Source organism: Corvus kubaryi, unplaced genomic scaffold (genome assembly GCF_017639235.1).
Source record: "Corvus kubaryi isolate FWS band 111438036 unplaced genomic scaffold, C.kubaryi_AGA036_p1.0 138, whole genome shotgun sequence".
Taxonomy (NCBI): Eukaryota; Metazoa; Chordata; class Aves; order Passeriformes; family Corvidae; genus Corvus; species Corvus kubaryi.
Genome location: NW_024580672.1, coordinates 10,226,844 through 10,246,373, shown reverse-complemented (window position 1 = coordinate 10,246,373; position 19,530 = coordinate 10,226,844). Strand labels below are relative to the sequence as shown.

The following is a 19,530-nucleotide window of genomic DNA, read 5'->3' as shown; positions in this document are numbered from 1 at the left end:
AGCGGCGGCGCGGAGCGACGGGGGACCCGGCGCGGCCACTGGTAACGGCGGGGCCTGGCGGGCGGCGCGGCCCGGCACGGCCCGGCACGGCGGGGCGCTCGGTACCGGGGCACGGCGGCCCGGGCTGCGCACCCTGCTCGCTCCCGGTGCTGCCCCGCTCTCCCCCTCCCTGGTGTCCCAGCCCTGATCCTTACCCCCTGTCCCATCCCTGTTCCCCAGCCCTGCTCCCCACGCCCTGTCCCAGTCCTGATCCCCACCTGAAGGCCCACCTCCCCCAGTCCGCTGGCAGGCAACCCCCGGGATAACATGGCACGTTGCAGACCCCATAATTCCCCCCACTGTACAGAGTCGCAGGACGATGTGTCAGCCCTTGAGTGCCGGGGAGTTTCACGGGTCCCTGGGTGCTCGGTGCGCCAGTCTGCCATGCCGTGGCACCTGGCGCTCACAGGTGCTGGGCACTCTTTTCCGTGCCTGCCTGCGGGCCCCTGGCATCCTCGTCTGTTCACACCACCTGCGAGGTTCTGTGTGCTGCCTGCTGTGGGGCTGTCACAGCCCTAGAGTGGCCCATGGCATGATGCTGGTGACCAGATCTGCCTCTTGCACATTTTGGGGTGGTCACTCCAGTCACTTGCTTTCTGGTGTAAGTGCATTGTAGGGCTCTGGGCCTTGCTGTTCAGGCTGCTGTTGCTCCATGAGTAGCTACTTTGGGTTATTTTACCTTCATTTTCCCAGGCTGGGTCTTGCTTTGTTTCCTGCTTACATTTCTTGGATCCTTTGAATGGTGTCTCTACTCTGGATGGTGTTTGCAACAGCTCGCTGCTCAGTATCATCTGCAAATTTAATGACAATTCACTATTCAAGTGAAAGTTGGAGAGATGGTGTAAAATGAGACCCTGAAGTTCAGCTGAGTTGGCTCTTGCTTGCCTTATCAAAAAGCTTTACCCAGTGATTCTTCTGAAATAACTCCTCTGGGCAAGCCAATGTCCACCCACCATTCATTGTGTTGGGTGTGCAGGCTCCTTTACCTGCCAGTTTTGTTCTGTGCTAGGGATAGGAACAGGGTTTATCCTGTTCTCAGCTCTGGTTTTGTTGTCCTTTCTTGCACAGAAAATCAGTGCCTTGTTTGCTCTACCCATCACTGGGGTTCTGGTTTCTTCTCGGCACTGTGTGTCAGCGGGTTAATAGGTTCGTCTCCGCACTGGCCAGGCTGGCCAGGTGACTGTGTCTGTGTGGACATGCTGTTTTTGCTTTCCCTGCAGCTGTTTTTGCAAGGCCTTTGCCTCATTTGCATTTTTCTGTTTAAAAACAGTGATTTTTCCCTTTTGAGTCATCTTTATTTTTGAGCCATCATTAATTTTCTCTCCCTCCTTGTTTATTAATAGACCTTTTCACTTTTGTGCTGATTCTGCCTGGGTATATTTGTGAAGTCCTTTGTATTCCCCTTAGCATTCTGGCTGTTAACTCCTTATGCTGGTTTGTTGTCCCTTCCCTCCCCCCCTGCCCCCCTGCAGCTGTGAGGGGACACTATTGACTTACAAATCATTTTCTTGTCTGGAATGTTCCCCTTCTCTTGTTCCAGGTATCTCCTAAGAGCATCTAGGAGATGTCTCCTCAGAGTATTGCAAGTGAAAGGCACGATTGAAATCCCTCTCAGTGCCTTTGACGCTTTTGCCAGCCCCTCACATAGCCAGCGTTTGCTGTATCTACTGGAGAGCGTCTTTCTCCTGGCAGCAAGGCACAGGGACGTCTTAAAGCCCTCGGGGCTGCAGGCAGAAGTTGGATGGAATGCAGCTCTTTGCGCATTGAATGCTTTGCTTTGCCTCCTACCAGTGGCTCTGTGTTCTTGCCTTTGCTCTGTCTGTCTCCACCAGGTATCCAGGTCCTTCCCTGGCCCTGCTGCCTGCTGTTGAGCCAGGTGGCCTGGGCTGCAGCTCTGCTGAGAGCAGGAGAGGTGCAGGGTAGCCAAAACCTCTGACAATCCTTGCCTGGGCTGCCAGGGGCTGGTGTTGTGCAGCTGGTAAGTGTGCCATGGCACGTGCCTGGCATGAGATGAGTCCTTCGAGTGGCAGGTTCCCCAGTGGAGCTGTTTAGAATCTCCTTGTACCTGCCTTTTTATTAATCTTGTTATTGTGGTTAATTTTTTCCCCTTCAAAGAGCCCAATCTGCTGCAGGCTGTAAAGAGTGACATTGTGGTGTGCGAGCTGCATGCCAAGGCTGTGTGAGGTCCCCCAAGGCTCCTGGCCCCCCAGTATTGCCATCCCTGTTCACTTTTAAGGCTTTAAGGTTATCTACTCTATCGATGGGAATATGGATTGAGTGGAATTAGAAACCTCGAAGGCTAAAAATACAGCTCCCTGCCAGGAAATGCAGCAGCCTGCTGAGAGGGTGCTGCATGGCACTGAGACTTCTCCAGGAACTGGCATGTTCCACATGAGCACCACAGCCCAGCATCCCTGTCTGTTCCCAGGTTCCCTGAGCAGGACTGTGGCTGGCTTGCTCTTGTTTGTGGGGTCCTTCCCTGGACAGGACAGGGAGAGAAATCAGGGAGAAAACGCTGCCCATGTGTGCTGCAGATGTTCACTAGAGGAGAAACACAGGCTGGCACATGATGGGGCAGCTCGCTGCGACTTCACAAACACATACCATGAGCACAAGCTCCCCATGAGCAGCATGTTCCTGGGAACAGTGCAGGGGGAGCCTGTGTCTTCAGGGAGCTCTGGCTGATGATCCAGTATCCTTCTGGCCATGCCAGGCTATGTTGTGCTGGGCTGGTGGGCTTTACATGCCAGACAGCTGGGCAGTGATCCCATCACCGCTTTTAGGTGCCATGGCCTTTCCCTGCTTGGTGCCACAGTGCTGAGTTGTTTTGCCAGGCAGCTCCATAAAACAGGACAGCATCTGGGGCAGCATGGGCCTTTCTGGGGATGCACTGCCCATCGCTGCCTGTCTTTGTGGGGCAAGCTTGGTCCCAGACTCTGGAAGTGGCAGGATTGCCCTGCCTAGCGTAGTGTGAATGAGACCCAAAGCCAGGGCCATTGCTCTGCCTCCCGGAGCATGAAATCAGTTGGTGCTGACCCGTGGCTGTGGCATCGATGAGGTGTGTAATAGCCTGGGGGCAGGAGCTGTGCTGCCCTGTGGGGAAAAAACAAAGTCCTGCAGCATTGCTGCCAGTGTGGGTCATCTGCCACCTTGCTGTGCTTCTTCCTAGGCTGCAGGAAGGAGCTCTTCCCCAGCAGTGTGTGGCAGGCAGAGGGCAAAGCTGTGCAGGGAGAGGATGCTCCCAGCACCAGCCGTCCAGCTAATGCTGCACCATCTGCTTTGGAGGGTGAGGCAAGGTGAATGGCAAGCTTTTGAGGAGCCCATAAATCCTGTGCGCAAAGGCTCTTGGAGGTGACATGGGATGTGCATGGAACAATGCTGCTTCTGGTTGCTCGCCATGCTGGAAATTCTCAGAAAGCAGAGCCTGGGGAGATCACTGACCCCCACAAGACATTCAGTGATGAGCCATGGGCTGGGACTCTGGGCTTGGCTGGGAAAGTCCTTTAGCAGAACATGTTTCAGTGCAGTTGGAAGCCCTCTGTGGTTGGAAATGGTGGTGCCAGGGGGGCTTCCAGTGCCCCCTCCCCTCTGGCACTTGGGCTGCCACTTGGTGAGAAAATGTATAATGCCTCAGTGTTGAAAAATTACTAATCCAGTCCTTGGAAGGTTTGTAGGATACATTCCTTTCTTGTGGTCGATAAAGATAAAGGGGATCGTTCTGCCAGTAAAATTAGTGTATCAAAGAGGGGGAAAAAAATGACAAGAGCTGTGGAGACAGAAAAATGATTGGGGCAGCCCTGGGATGGTGCTCAGCATCACCACAGTGCCCGTGCCTGCGTGTTGTGTTCCTGCCCACCTTTGCAGCATGAGGTGCAGGCACAGGCGCTGCGGTCATGCTGGGGGTGCTGCCCTGCTGGGCTTTTCCAGTGGTTTCCAGAGAGCCACGAGAGACTCATCCATCATGCCAAGGCAACGGCCTGTCCATCCATCACGAAGAGGGGATGATGCCACGTGGCATGGGCAGCCCCAGCCACTTTGCAGCCAGTGGTTGGCCTCCCCTCGCCTTCCCGGCACCGCTGCTGGCTGTTGGTGAGGGGCCACGGGGAGCATTCGCGCCTCGGTCAGGGGCTGTGTGGAGGGGAGGCTAATGTACCGGAGGTGCCTCGGAAATGAGAGCCTTGGATGGGTTCCTGGCCCTATTGATCTGCCGGCAGTTTATGCATCCTGACATTCATAATCTTGGTCGGCGCTGATGGTCCAGATTAATGGGCCCAGGGGCTGTCCATCCGTCACTTCACATTAATTACTGAAGAGGTGTTTTTCCAGTGATTTACCTGACAGCGGCCTGTGATGAATCCCCCTAAACGGAGTGGGCAGTGATTAATCATGGGGCCCCAGCCCAGCCCTGCTCTGCCTTCCCCTCAACCACAGTGTAGCCCCCTGCACCATCCGTCTCCATAAACCCTGTCTGATGCATATTTATAGGGGCAGGGGGGCCTGGCCGCTTGCGGCATGCCTGCTTCTGCCAAAGATGATGAAAAATAAATCTCTGTCTGGATGGGGCAGCAGGTGAGCGGGGCTGCAGCATGCCATGGTCCCGCGCCAGGGTATCCCTGCGCTGGGGTTTGCTTTCTGTTGTTCTGTGGCTGCCTCAGGCTTCTCTGTGGCTTTTGATGCCTGAGTAGTGCATGGTGTTGGTGTTCTACTTCAGCTGCAGACCCTGCTCCCTTGGGGTGGAGGGTCCCAGGTAGCAGCTGCTGGAATGGGTCTGGTGCCTCAGTGATTCTGTTGGGATTTCCCTGCTTCCCCCAAGCTGGATATGCCCCACCAAAGGCTGTAGGGCTGTGGGGTGCTCCGGGCCCCAAACCCTGTCTGCAGATACGCTACTGCGGGGCAGCGTTGGGGCTCCACAATCCATCACTGTGCCAGCTGCTGAGGGAGCAGGGATGGGTGCTGGGACGCCGACTCAGTGACCTGGGCGGGGGCTGCCCACTGTGCACTTGGCTCTGGGGCTGTTGGGCTGTGGGCGGGACAGTGACGCTGTGCTCTCCTTGCAGGTAGCGGTGGCACCATGCAGCAGGAGGCGGAGGGCAGCCGGATGCGCCGCAGGAAGCCTGACATGGCCCTCTACGTGCCCAAAGCGCGGCGGGAGAGAGAGGCAAAGGCGGCAGGCGATGCACGGGTGGGGCGCCGCCGGGAGCCCGAGAACCACTGCCTAGTGCAGGATGCTGGCTGGGGCAGCGGCGAGGGGCAGAGGCCAAGCCCCCGTGCCAGAACGCAGGCAGGCAGAGCAGCAAGGAGGGAGAACAAGGTGGATTCCGGCCCAAAGGAGCTGCGGACAGCCTCTGCCAGGCACAGCCATAGGATGGGAGGCAGCTGCCCCATTGCACTGGAAAGCCTGGAGGCATCACCCAGCGTGTGTGAGCCATGCCCAGATCCAGCTGTTGCTCAGCCCTGGGACAGGCAGGATAAAGCATCTCATGAAGGACCCGGAGAGCTCAGCCACGGCCACAGGATGATAAGGACTGAGCCTGACCCTCCATCCCCACCGAGTGCCCAGACTGGGGCTGTGAAGGCTACCCCCGAACCTGGGGATGACCCGACTAGCCCAACACCTGCTGCTAGCCCAGCACTGGTTTGTCAGACAGGTCTGAGTGACGTGTTGGAACACTTGGGGGACAGCACCCCAGATCCAGCTGGGAACCTCTCCCAAAGCCTGGGAGAGGCTGTCCTGGAGTCAGAAGGGGTGGGCAACCATGACAGGGTGCCCCGGTTGGTGGGTCTGAAAGCCTGGGAGGAGGAGAGAGAGGAAGACAGGTCTCTCCTGGCAGAGCAGAGCAAGGGTTGTGCCACTGGGTTACTGAAGGAAGAGGAGACGTGGGGAGGAAGGGCTGAGCTTCCTGGGGAGAGCACCTTGTGTGCACCAGGAGCCAGCTGTGAACCTGTGTTGTTGGGGGGTAGCGTGGGCGGTGTGCCAGTACTCCTAGGGGGCAGCACTCCACGGCAGGGCATGGGCAGCCCATCCCAGCTCCTGCCTATGATGGAGGAGAGCACTGCTGGTGCTGGGGATCCCGGTGGGGAGGGTGACCTGGTGTCTGCTGTAGAGAAAGCGGGCAGCACTTCTGCCTCTGCCTGCAGAGATGGCAGTGCTGGGGCTGAGAGCAGCCCATGGGACGGAGCACCTCTGGAAAGCTGTGAGCCCCCACTGCCCCTAGAGCTGCTGTGCCATGGCATGGAGGGGATCTCGCCTGCATCCTGGGCCAAGGAGCTGGCAAGGCCAGATGAGGATATGGGCTCGCTGCAGAAGCACCAGGAGGCTGAGAAGGAAGAGAAAGGTCTCCACAGCAGCTCTCCAAAGGAAGGACAGAGCAGTGCCAGTGCTGAAACCCTGAGCCAGACCAGCCCGGGTGCCGAGGAGAGCTGGGATGTGCTGTTCAACGATGATGGGGACTGCCTGGACCCACGCCTGCTGGAGGAGGTACTTCCTGCAAGCCAGTGTTTGTGGGGATTTGCAGGGATGGGGACTGGTGCCCACTGGGATGTGGGGGTTGTCTTTTCCTGTGTTCTCTGGGGTGAGTGCATGGGGTGGGCGGGCTGCACCCAGGGCATAGTCAGCCTAGCTGGCTGTGAGCCAGCCTTCCCCTGTGGTGCCAAAACACCTGGGATCTCCACCTTTCCCCGTCTGTCCCATCCTATCCCACGTTGCTGGTGAAGGCTGGGGTGATCGTCTCTCTGTAGTACATAAAGTGCACCCAGTAAAACTGCTGAAGTGCCGTAAACTGCAACTGCACTCTCGTGAAACCAGGGCTGGTGATAAAGAAATGGGCTGAGATGTATGGGCTCCCATTGAAACAGCAGCAGGATGTTTCCTCGAAACTATGGCTTCTTAATCAGCTGTGGCTCATTGCCATTCCCTCCTGCACACATGCTGCTGAATTTACTACAGTTGGCTGCTTAGTGCCAGGGCCCTCATCGTTCTGCTGCTGTTCACGAGGAAAGCTCAGCTCCTGCAGCAAGGCTGGATATCCCTTATTGCATTTTAAATCAGTAGTGTCAAACTGGTAATTTTCCAAATGACATTAATGTACCTGAAGAAACAAACAGTGTTAATATGGTTACATCCAGCGTCTGTCTACCCCCGCTGGAATCAGGGTGTGAAGTGGTGGGTGGTGCCTTCCTAACAGTGTCAGTGAAGGGATGAGATTGACTCAAGAGCACACTTACTGGGGGACGTGGATCCCGCCTTGTCTGCAAGGCCATGCTTGCACTGATGTGTCCTCTCGGAGCCTGGCGTGGTGCTGAGACGGTGGGTGGGACACACAGGGCTCGCGTTTGGGGGGATGTGGAAGGGCGTTGGGTATCCCCATCCTTGCCTGGCTGTGCTCCCTTCAGCCATTCCAGATGGGAGGTTGTGGTGAGTGCTGGTGCTAGGAGGACAGCACTGCTGCTCTGAGGCAGCTGGTGCAGGTGGCATTGGCTTTCTGTGGGCTGCTGCCATGGGCATGGCTTTGTCCTCGGGGGAGGAAGGTCAGGGAGGATCCCTGTTATGGTGCAGCCATAGGGTGCTGTGGGCAAGGTTGTGCTGTGCAGTACAGGCTCTCACTCCAAGGAGTATCCGTATTGGCTCCCCCATGCACAAGCTCTGAGACAAGTTTGAGCTCTTCAGGGAGCTCAAACCCTGAAAAAGCTTCCCAAAATGGGTGAAAAAGAAATAGGGATTTATCAAAAGTTGCCATCTTTGTCCCCTGCAGATTCCCGTGTGGAGCCTCGTGCTTCCTGAGCCCTCTGAACTCTTGGCAGGTGGAGGTAGCTGCTTGGGGAGGGTGCAGGCTCTTGGGAAGATGGAGCTGTTGTTAATTAACAAAAAAACCAAGAAAATTAGTAACGTCTTCCCCGTATCCAAATCCTTATGCAATGCAGATAGCTGGCAGAGAGCAAGATTTATGACGTTCTGTGGAGGAGAGATTTCTGATAGTGGACGGCTCTTCAATCTAGCAGGAAAAAAACACCACAGTGAGCACCATTGGCTGGAAGCTGAAACCAGACAAATTCAGAGTAGAAATCAGTTTGAACACAGAGTAATTAAGCACTGCGACCATTTCCTTGCAGGCTCTGTGGACTCTCCATCAGGCGATGCGGCACAGCCGGGTCTGCGGTGTGTGCGTGCCCAGGGCTGTGGTATAAGTGAGCAGCCACGGACCCCTCTGACCTGCTCTGGCAGGAGTGTGTCTTTAGAGAGCAGTGAGATGTGATGGACAGGCTTCATTTTCCCAGTCATCTGTCTATCCATCCATCAGCGAACCGTCCCCAGGATGCCTGCCAGGGCTGGGGACTCTACCATGGCTCCCATCCCTGCCCTGCCCCGTGGCTGGGGAGCTGCTGGCACGCTGCGTGCTGGGGCTGGCAGTGCCGGGGGACCTGTTGAGCCGTGCCTGCTGTGTGGCTGAGCCCTGCTGCCAGACGGCTCCTGTCCTTCCTGCCCCGCCACAGTTGGTGATTTGTGAAGGTCAAGGACTGCTCCAGCACTCTGTGCTCCTGCTCTCTAATCATCTTCCCAGTGCCTGGCACTACCTGAGTGCTCTGCTCCCTCAAGCAGCACCGCAGGGCTTTATCCTGCCTGGGAATGACTCCCTTGCCTCCCCCGAGCAGGCACAGGGTGCCTGAGTGTGCCGCCCTGCACGGGGGTGATGGCAGGGCAGGCGGCTCTGCTGGCAGTGCTGGCCTGTCCCGTGAGCTCCATAACTCAGCTCTACCCTCCGCTGGCATCCAGCCGCTATGGCAGCACCCCCTCACCTGCCATGAATCCATCTTCCCCATAAAATTGTCGGAATGAGCACTTTTTATCGACTGAGCTAGCTGGGATTTATGGACTCTAACCTTGCAGCCATGGTGTGCTCTGCTATGATCGCTTAGGGGATCAGGGTGGGAACCCGCCTGAGTTATGTACCCATTTCCTGGCATTGTGCCAGCCCCACGCTCCAGGGGGAACAGGGCAGCTGTCAGTGGTTTTGGACTGCACCTGCCCTGGTGTCTCAGCTGAAGCAGGGCAGTGAGTCCCCTTGGCCACTGGCACGGTGTGGTTTGGAAAGCAAGGGTTCAGCAAGTGATGCAGGGTGGCCCACTGGGCAGAAGGTGGTGCGGGGTGACCAGCTGGCCCTGGCAATGCTGTGAGACAGAGGGAAATAGGGGCTGGCTGCACCCCTGTGTTGTGGCAGTGGGAGGCTGCTGCCTGTGTTTTGAAATAAAGGTTGAAAAATGTGCAAGGTAGAAAAGCTCTACAGCCATCATCTCTTAGGGCTGGAGAAAGTGCCCCGCTGTGAGGTATTAAAGGTGCACAACCCATTTTATCAAGAAGAAGATTGAGAAGGGACTTGATTAACATTAGTAAGTGCTGTGACAGGGAGGGGACCAGGGACTGAGGGTTCTTTAATCCAGCAGAGGCAGAACAAGAACTGCCGGCTGGAAAGTGAAGTCAGACAAATTCAAATGAGAAACAAAGCATAAATTTTTAGGTGCACAGGTGGTTAACCAGCAGAACTTGTTCCTCAGTGCTCCTCAGTCTTTTTCATCTTGGCATCTGGGGTGCTGATGGGCTGCTTTGGTGCATGTGCTGCAGTCAGGGCGCGCTGAGCCTGGTGCTTCCATGTGGCAGAGAGACATCATTTCCTTCTGACGTCACTGTCCTGCTCCTTGTTCTTCCCCAAATGTATTTCAGGTCATCACATCACTGTGGAAGGAGTGGTGTGCTCAGAGGTGTACATGCTGTTCCACCCCTGCCATTCCCACCATGTCCATGATGGGGATGCAGAGTGTGGCAAATGAAGGGCTGCTGGTAATGGGAAAAGCAAGTGCATGGTGTGAGAACCCTGGCTGATAACTCCTAATTCTCAATGCCATGAATCCATCTGCGATGCTGGGCTGGGTTCTGAGCAAGTTTCTGGGGAGCACTTGCTATGGATTGGGAACTGCTGTGGGGCAGGTGGGCATGGGTTGCTCAGTGCTGTGCCTGTCCTGCTGCTGCAGCTCTCAGGGGGTGTGAAGCACCAGGAGAGCCAGCAGTCACCCCGCTTCAACTACTATGGGGCTGAACCTGCTGTGCCAGACATCAGCGATGATGAGCTGCCCCACGTCATCGAGATCTACGATTTCCCCTCGGATTTCCGCACTGAGGACCTGATGCGTGTCTTCTGCAGCTATCAGTGAGTCTGCCAGCACTCTGTCCCCAGTGCTGGGGTTCCCTGCCTGGGCTCTGCTCCAGACGGCTGCCCATCAGGTGCCGATGCCTTGCTGAGCTTCCCTTTCTTTGGCAGGAAAAAAGGCTTTGATATTAAGTGGGTGGATGATACGCACGCCCTGGGCATCTTCTCCAGCCCCATAACAGGTACTGCTCCTGGTTCAGCTGGGGATGGGCAGAGAGGAGGCATCCCTCTCCTGCAGCCAGATCCTGGGCATGGGGCTGGCCCTGCACGTGGACATGCTGCTCTCTTCCTGCAGCACGCGATGCCCTCAGCACCAAGCACCTGATGGTGAAGACGCGCCCACTCTCCCAAGGCACCCGTGCCTCTAAAGCCAAAGCCAGGGCATATGCTGGTGAGTGGTGCTGCCCTGTGCCAGCTTGTGCCTTCGTGACTGTGCTGCAATATCATCCTCATAATTGGGGAGGGGTGGGGCAGCCAGCACGGCCCCACAGCTGTGCCCGCTGCCCTGTCCCTCCCAGAATGCCCCACTGATGTCCCCCATCTTCACAGAATACCTGCAGCCGGCCAAGGAGCGCCCTGAAACATCAGCTGTCCTGGCCAGGCGGCTGGTGATTGGTGCCCTCGGGGTACGGAGCAACCAGACACCAGCCCAGCGAGACGCTGAGCGGAGGAAGCTGCAAGAAGCTCAGGGTGAGTTTTGGATGCCTGGAGGGGCTGCAGTATGGCAGGGCTTTCTTCATGCATACTCCTTCTCACAGGGTGGGGGGGAGGCCGCTGCACCAGGGTGGACCCCAGCCACCTCCACAGGGAGGTGGGATGATAGGGATGTGGCATTGACCCTCTTGTCTCTGCAGAGAGGAAGCGCCTGGAGAACAAGCAGCGGGAGGATGCCTGGGAGGGCCGGGACTGAGCCAGGAGGCTGCACTTTCAGCCCACATTCCTCTCTGTGGGCGGGCAGAGCACTCTGCGTCTCAGAGCTGGGACGGATTCTGCACTGCGTCCAAAAGCACTGGGCTGCTTCACCGAAAGGGCTGAGCAGCATGCGGGCTGGTTGGTGCTGTGGGGATGCTGTTGCTGTCAGACAGCTCTGCCCACCCTGCCCAGGGCAGAACCCCCAAGGCTACCAGCCACAGCAGGAGCAACAGCAGGATGCACAGAGCTCAGCAGAGAGCATGGGGGCCTGTGCGGGGCGGCCCTGGCCACCTGGCAGGGCCGTGTGAGTGAGAGTTTCTGTCCTCTATTTTGCTAATAAATGCCATTTATTTTATTTGCTTGCCTCGGTGGTGGCTCCCCGTTCCCTTCCACCTCCCTTCGGAGGACGGTGTGTGTGCCGGGGACAGCTGCGCATGGTCTGCACCGCTGTGGGGATGTCCACCCCTCCCAGGTGCTGGGTGTCCCCAGCGGTTGTGGGGGATGTGCAGGCAGGAGGGATCGGGCAGGACGGCAGGCAGGAATGTGCTGGCAGGGACCCTGTTTACTTCCGCGGAGCAGCTGCAGCCCTGAACAGCAGGGCCCTTGTCAGAGCATGGGCAGGGCCGTGTTCCCGGCCCCACACGGGGCTGTGATGTGGCCACGCTGCCGGCCGTGGCGGGCTGGGGGCTTCCTGCCCTGCCCCCGGGCGGAGGCTGGCGGCTGGGACCTGCCTTTGCCTCCTCTGCTTTGCATCATCCCTCAGCACCTGAAAAACAGCCCTGTGTGTACCAGTGCTCCCACCCTGTAGCTCTGCAGACTCTGAGGTTTTGGAGCCTTTCACAGGAGGCGAGGATGCGGATGATGCTTTTCTGCCACCACTGCCAGCAGTTTGCATGGTTTTGGTCGCTGAAGAGCTCATGTGGCTGCCCTGTGTCCCCTGGCTGTCCCCCAGCTCGGCAGCAGTGGAGCTGGTCATGACCCCGTGGTGGTGGCTGCCTGCCCCTGCACCATCCGGCAGCGCTGCCAGCTGGGAGCCGTCTCGGCTGCCATTCCCGGATGCTCGTGGCTTGGCCAGTGGAAATTTCAGGGCGCAAAGCTGCTCTCATGTGGAAAACATCTTCCCCACCATCCGGCATCCCTCAAACCCCGAGCCTGGCCGAGTGAGCCTCCACCAGCACGTGCCTTGCCACGGTCTCTGGCCTCGGGCCCCCCCAGTGCACCATCGCCGTTCCCAGCAGCAACTCCACGTGCAGGAACCATCACGTGGGTGCAGCCTGACTTGTCCTGGGCCAGCGTGGGTGCTGACAGCTCCCTGCCCTGGGCTGGTGCCTGCCAGTGAGGCAGGAATGGACAGAGGTGTGCAAGGAGAGGGGTGGCACTGCCCCATGGCTGGCAATCTGGGGAACAGACAGTACAGAGTGTGTTGGTGACATTCCCTTTTATTTCCTGTTGTAAGAAAAAGGATAGAAACCATGGGAGGTAAGAAACAGAGAGCAAGGGCACGGTGTACCCTGTGTCCTCACCCTGTGCTGAGGAGCAAGGACTTTGAGGGACAGAGTGGCCCTACCACTGCTCCTATGTCTGGGAAGCTGCCAGGAGAGCCTGGGAAAGCCCAGCATGTCAGCTGCAGACACAGTGGCTGGTGGGCTGGCTGCCAGCCCATTCTGCCACAGAGCACTGTCTTTTTGCATGCACAGGGTTAGCCAGTTCAGGGCCAGGGTCCCCTGGCCCACGGGGACCACTGACGGCAAGCCAGAGCTCCTTGATGCCAGCCGCATGCAGACAGCCGGGAGCTGGTGGCCCTGGGTGGCACAGGGGGGACACTGCCCAGCTGGGGAGACATTGCCTAGACCAAGTTGTTCCCAGCTGGGGACTGCCTTTGTGATTGTAGTGGGAAAGAGCGCAGGGGAAGGAGGTGATGGTGGGATTGATAAGGGAGTACCCCCTCTCCCACAGCACAGCGCCCTGCTCCGATCTCACGGAATCTTTATTGAAGACAGGACTGGTGCATGGGTGGCCGGGGACTGTCCTGAGTCTGCTGGAGAATGGGGGGCTGGGCAGGCTGAGGTAGTTGTCCTGGGGGGCCCTGGGGCTGTGGAGGTGAGGGCTGCTGCGGTACTTGGGCCTCTCTTGCAAGTCCTGCTGGCAGCACGGGACTTGGCACCCCCAGGCGCTCCCCACCGGCCCTGGCGCTCATCTCCATCCTCTGCAGCAGCATCAATAAATACAAAAGTCTGCAAGTCCCTGAGCTCAGTCCGGTGCTGCCAGGGCACAGGGGCTGGGGCACGGGAGTCGGACTGTCCGGTGGCGCTGCTGGGACCATGCCCGTGCCAAGCGGTCACACGAGGTTGTTGGCCAGGCGCTCCCGTCTCTCCAGATCGCTCACCACATCGGCACCATAAGCATCACCTGGGGAGAGCAATGTTAGGGGTGGGTGGGCGTGCAGGGGCACAAGAAACCTGTGGCACCCCCAGCCCCATCACTTCCCCCACGCTGCCCGCCATACCCCCAATGCTCCCTCCTTACTTGTGTGGCAGCCGTGCATCCAGACTCGCTGCCCATCATACTTGCACTGGCACCGCATCACGTTGTTGGAGAAGTCTGACTCAGCCACCTCATGCTTGGGGTTCACGACCACCTGGGGAGGGCAAGGGGCAGGGCTGGGGGCACCTCTGCTATGCCCTGGCCAGGCAGGGCTGTGGCATGCACAGCAGGGTGCAGAACAGCACCCTGATGTGCAGGGTGAGGGATGCCGTGGTGCTCATGGAGGGGAACCCCAGCCCTGAGGTGTAGTAGCTTGGTGTCCCCCACCCCTCCATCCCCTTACCTGGAAGGTGTAGCTGCCTGGTGGCACATCAGTGATGTCAATCCACTGGCAGTCGATGTCATGGCGGTAGGTGTCCCAGCACCCCACACTCACCCCCTGCTCCCCAAAGTTGGCACAGGCAAAGCGTCGCTGCAGACCTGCAGGAAGGAGGGGGAGTGAGGGAGGCACAGAGCCCCTTTGTGGAGCAGAATGGGGGGCCACTGTCAGCTCTGCAGCCAGCACCTACCTTCGGGGCAGTTGGTGTCTTCCAGGCAAAAGCTGGCCTTGTGCCCCTCGGCCACCTTGGAGCCGTTCAGTGTCAGCAGATCATAGTGGGTGAAGACCTCGATGCTGTGGAAGTGTCTGTGGGGACAAGGGCTGAGCACAGGACTGGTGCCTGGCCAGGGAGCACGTGGCTGGCCCAGGCAACCCCGGCACAACTTCTGGCAGGGCAGCACCCAGGGACCCAGCAAATTACAACCCTGAAGCCAAATAAAGCCGTAATGACAGTGCTGCCTCAGACGCTGTTAATTACCCCGGGTGGGACAGCCTCTTGGGGACGGGTGCCACCATGCCCTGCCTGGCCCCAGGAGGGGGCAGCTCCCTGCCATCCCCTGCCTATGGACCACTCACCGGTGGCACTGGTGCCAAGTCCAGGCGTGTCGCCCCATCCTGGGCCGGAAATCGGCTCTTCCCAGGTTGTGGATCTGGGAGGAGAAACGAAGGAGGCGGCGGTGGCCATAGGGCCACTGCATGTTGTCAGCAGAGCGGGAGAGACAGCGCTCCTCATGGGCACAGTACAGCAGCCCCAGGGGCCGGTCCTCCAGGTAGGCTGTCTCCTGCACCAGCTGGGCATTCATCACCAGGTCTGGGGCATCTGGCATGGAGAGGATCAGCAGGGATTGAGAAGGTGATCCCCACGCATAGCACCCCCTACTCTCCTACAGGAGAAGGGGGGTCCCCCCTCCCAGCAGTACCCCATGGGCTCCTGCTACTCACGGGCAGTGCAGGTGACCCCTGCTGAGAAGCGTCCCCCGCCGCTGGGGCAGTGGACAGGGCCATGGCGCTGGCACTGCTGGAGGGCCAGCTCAGTGCCGGCACAGCGCACCCCGCTCATCACAACCCGGCTGGCATCGGGGCTGCCCGCCCAGTACCACGTCTCCTGAACAGGGGAGGAGCACAGTGCTTGCACCAGTCCTTGCAGCCCCTGCCAGCACCCACCTGCCTTCCCTGCCTCTTCTCCTGCCCTAACACTGCCACCAGGATTTGTCCCCCCACCGTCCCATCCCAGAGCCCCTGGCCAAGCCATGCCCACGCTATCCACCCTGCAGGACCCCTGCAGTCCCTGCCCCAGGCTGGTACCCCACTCACCTGGAGGGCATGGCTGGCAAAGCCCAGCCCCAGCTGCCTGCAGACCACCATGGCCTCGTTCAGGCCCCACTGTGCACCGCACACTGCACCCCATTGCAGCCGCCCCTGCACTGGCACCAGCACCTCCACCACGCCTTCCTCGGGGTTGCGGCCCCCGGCCAGCCGCACCTGTTGGCAGAGAGGGGCTGAGCTGGGATGTGGCGCAGAACCTCAGCTCTCCCACCCAGCGCTGCTATGGGACAAGCAGCCCCACACATCCAGCTGAACATCTCCCTCACCTTCCTCTTCCTCCTTTCCTCCCTATAAGACCACTTTTGCCACCAGATCATCCTGCAGAACCTCATCAGGGTGCTGCTCTGTGTCCCCCTATCCCCAGGGTCACCCCAGGGCTGCTCTGAGCATCCACACTGGGCACAGAGCTTGGGGAGCAGGGACTGTGCAATGGCCTGGGGTTCAACAGGCTCTGGGAAGGAGGCAAGGGCTCACCTGGCTCTTGAAGTCCATGTGGGGCATGTGGCAGCGGACAGCAGCGTCAGCCTCGTGCCGACACCCACTCTGCTCGGCATCCTGGAAGCGACACTCACCCAGGGAGTGCTCATAGCCAGTGCACTGTACATTGCTCATATGGATGGGCCCCAGACCTAAAGAACAGGAAGGGTCAGTGCTCCCTGCTCCATGCCCATCCTGGAGCAGGACCCTCATCTTCGTTCCCCTGGTCTGAGCATTCTCTATGGGGCTTCCCATGGCAGGAGCAGACAGGGGAGCCTCATCCCAGGGCAGGCTGGAGCTGCCTGAACATCCCAGGATTCTTCAGCAGGACACGTTAAACCAGTTGATTTCCCCATCATACCCCTCCAAGCCCAGAGGTTTCCCAAGTCCATGCTGTAACACTGCCTCACCTTGTCCCATCCGGGCTCCCACCAGGGCCTGCTTCGCTGTCCCATAGCCCAGCTGCCGGCACACCACGCTGGCTGCAGCCAGGTCCCACTGCTTGTCACACACGGTGCCCCACTGCCCGTGGCGTAGCACCTCCACCCGGCCCTCGCCAACATGGGTGCCTGCTCGCAGCCTCACTGGGAGCACCTGGGCATAGGGAGCAGCCAGTGAGCCACCCCAGGATGCAGCCACCCCCCTCCTCAAGTGCAAATGGGGTGGCTGAGTGCTGCTCAGCTCTGGGGCTCTCTATCCATGGGAGAGGGTGTGGAACTCTGCAAGAGCTCACCTTTCCTGGGGTGGTCTTGTTCTTGCCCTTGCCTGTGCCCTTCTGAAAGGCAGGGCCAGGGAGACAGCTGACAATGGCGTGCATGCCGTGGGGGCAGGCGTGCTGGTGTGGGGCTGGTGGGGCCACCTGCATAGGGCAGCGGGCCAGGTGGGGCTCTGAGCCCTGACACCGCACCTTGTGTACCCAGAAATTGTTCTTCTGGCTGAGGGTCTTCAGGCTGCCGAGGGAGAGGAGCAGGGCCAGGGTCAGCTCGGGTGCCAGAGACTTTCCTCCACCCAATGCTCATGCTGGGTGCCCACCCAAGGTGCCCTGCCCACCATGCCCAGTGCTGAGTCCTACCTGGAGCTGGGGTCCTTCAGCTTCCTGTTCCAGAGCTTTCTGTGGGTGTACAAAGCCAGGAGGTGAGGGAGCACACTGACACTGCACGACTGAACTCCACGTCCCATTTCTGCCCTTCCCGGCAGGAGATGGAGACCCCACAGCACGTCATGTTCTCTCCCCACTGGCAATTACTGTGCCAAGCCTGTCTGTACCATGTGTCCCAGTGGGACTGTGTGACTCCTGGCACCGGTAGGGGCTCATTATGGGCTGTATTTATAGCCCCAGGCTGAGTCGGGCTGGGAGGGACCAAGGGACACTTGTCTTTCCTCTCCTTTCTCTCACATTTTGCCAGTCATGATGGTGACCATCCCCACAGACCTCTGGATGCTGCGGAGCCCAACTCTGACCCTTGTCAAAGGCCATACTGGCACCTTACACACCCACCCATCTGTGCAGCCCTTCTCTGACCACTCCTCCAGTCTCTTGTCCCCACAGTGTCCCCAGCCAGGCACCTGCCCCACATGCCCAGGTGCAGTGCGTGTCTCCTGCATCCCTACCGGTAGAAGCTGGTGTTGATGTGCTTCTCCCGGGGGAAGCCCAGCATCCCACAGACCACACGGCTGTTGTTCCTGGTCCAGTTGGCATCGCACATCTGCCTCCAGCGCCCATTGTGCTTCACCTCCACAGCACCCTCCATCACTGGCATGCTCAGCTTGGCCCGTGCCAGAATGGGCTTGAGCCGCACCTCCTCCAGGGTGAGCCCCGACACCTGCACAATGGGCATGGGGTGAGCACAGGGCTCCAGCATCAAGGGCAGGGTGTTCAGAAAAGGGGCCAGGAGAAGGGTTAGAGGGACCTGCTCCAGTTGTCCTGGTGTACCCTGCTGGGCACAGGGGAATGCCACGGGCCCCCACTCACCTCTCCCAGGTGACCAGAGGTGGTAGCCTGGGAGGAGTTGCCAGGCAGGCGCTGTCCTGAGCACACCACACCAGCATCCTCGCCATGGTGGCAGTCACTGATGCCCCAGCCATTGTGGACACACTCTGCCAGGGAGCCCTCGCTGCCCCCACACCGCACGTTGTCAAGCCAGATGGGGCCTGGGGACACAGCATCACAGGCCCCATCCAGTGTGTCCCGCAAGCTGTCTGCACCCACAGCCCCGTGGGCAGGCGCCCACAGCCAGCGGGAAGCACACTGCCCTCGTCAGAACCCCCTGCCCCCTACCTTCCCCTTGGCCGTAGGTGGCACTATGGGTCCAGGTGATGGCTGCGGTGTAACCCAGCTGTCGGCAGGCGACGGTGGCCGCGTGGAAGTCGAAGCCGTCATCGCACACGGTGCCCCAGCGCCCCTGGTACAGCACCTCCAGCCGGCCCTCTCCGGCTGGTCCCCGTGGTCCCCCCAGCCGCAGCTGCACCGGGGCCAGCTCCTCCCTGCTGGGGGCAACCCAGCACAGCAGCAGCACCAGCAGGACGTGATTTGCGCCAGTTGGCATCACCATCGTGGTTCTGTGGGTGGGATGCCTGGAGAACAGTGCAACAATGAGCCCTTGGGGACCAACGCAGAGTGAGGGTGCAGCTGCAGCCCCCTGTGCCCCAGGAGCTGGGCAATGGTGGAGGGATATCATGGCCTCTCAACACGGTGGTGACGTTCGGGTCCTTATGCTGTGGGAGATGCATGGGCTAGTCCCTGCCTTACTCACAGGCGTACCCCAGCCCTGCACCAGGTCACCCAGCTCTGACACAGCCCTTCCAGGCACCGACAGCCATGGGCAGCCCCACGAACATTGCCCTGTGCTCTTGTTGCTTCCTGTCTGCCCCATGCTTTGGGACATGGGTGGGGGCCCCACAGAGCCCCCTTTTTTCCTCTACCTGGATTCTTTACCGAACACCAGGGATTCGTCCCCATCCTGCACACAGCCCAGTCCCCGTCACCTCACGCCTTCCCCTGCATCCTCATTCAGAGCACCGGTGGGATTGCTGACCCCCCTCCAGCTGCCTAGATCTCCCCTCCCGGGGCCACCCCGGGTACTCACCCTGACAAGGGATGGCGGTGGCGAACCGGCAGCGCTGCGGGGCAGGCGGTGGCGAGGGACACGGTGATGGCCAGGGGACGCGGCGGTAGCGCCCGCGGCAGTAGCTCCCGCAGCTCCTGCCTCCCGCCGGCCACCGCCTGCAGCCGCTTTTATGGTGCGGCGGGGTGGGCCGACCCGGGGGGGCCCCCCGCCTCCCCGCCTCTGGTCTGGAGCCCAGCCCTGCTCCGTGCACACCCCCGGCCCTACTCTGCCTCACTGCACACTGGGGCAAACCTGTTCCTGCCCCAAAGCCTGTCCTTCCCCCAGCCAGCGGGATCTGAGCTACCCCGCACAGTCCCTACCTGCCGCGAGGCTGGACCTCCCCCGAGTGCCAGCGTCCCCGGTCAGGGATGCTCCCCCCACTGGGCTGTCGCCCAGCCAGGCAGAGCATGGACTTTCTGGAGATGACGAACTGCTATGCTAGGGACACTCCTTGCACCTTCCTACTTACGGAATGGTTCAGGTGGGTACACAGGCATAGGATGCCTGGAGGTGCTGCAGAAGGGCCAGGACTCGGGGGGCTCAGAGACCACGGCAGGCTATGGGATGGTACCGTAAGCCCAGTTCCCACAGGACTTGGGGCATCACC

General features: G+C 59.6%; 2 protein-coding genes across 3 annotated transcripts; one reads left to right on the top strand and one right to left on the bottom strand.

Annotated features, from left to right (window-relative positions):
- Positions 1-6: 6 nt before the first annotated feature.
- Positions 7-11,505, top strand: R3HCC1L (R3H domain and coiled-coil containing 1 like). The gene is made up of 7 exons (XM_042019108.1): positions 7-41; positions 5,097-6,517; positions 10,063-10,238; positions 10,350-10,420; positions 10,534-10,629; positions 10,788-10,928; positions 11,093-11,505. The coding sequence occupies exons 2-7, from the start codon at positions 5,111-5,113 to the stop codon at positions 11,146-11,148; spliced, it is 1,947 nt and encodes a 648-aa protein (XP_041875042.1). The 5' UTR covers positions 7-41; positions 5,097-5,110; the 3' UTR covers positions 11,149-11,505.
- A 1,066-nt stretch (positions 11,506-12,571) lies between these two features.
- Positions 12,572-19,007, bottom strand: LOXL4 (lysyl oxidase like 4). Of its 2 annotated transcripts, XM_042019107.1 has the most exons (15): positions 18,903-19,007; positions 18,095-18,390; positions 17,789-17,967; positions 17,428-17,639; positions 16,889-16,927; positions 16,550-16,766; positions 16,227-16,410; positions 15,814-15,968; positions 15,328-15,495; positions 14,956-15,118; positions 14,590-14,833; positions 14,204-14,319; positions 13,978-14,114; positions 13,677-13,788; positions 12,572-13,559 (listed from the first exon to the last, which is right to left on the bottom strand). In XM_042019107.1, the coding sequence occupies exons 2-15, from the start codon at positions 18,366-18,368 to the stop codon at positions 13,489-13,491; spliced, it is 2,271 nt and encodes a 756-aa protein (XP_041875041.1). In that variant the 5' UTR covers positions 18,369-18,390; positions 18,903-19,007; the 3' UTR covers positions 12,572-13,488. The 2 variants fall into 2 exon arrangements, with proteins under 2 accessions (XP_041875041.1, XP_041875040.1); XM_042019106.1 differs by having other exon boundaries at positions 18,095-19,007.
- Between the last annotated feature and the right edge of the window lie 523 nt (positions 19,008-19,530).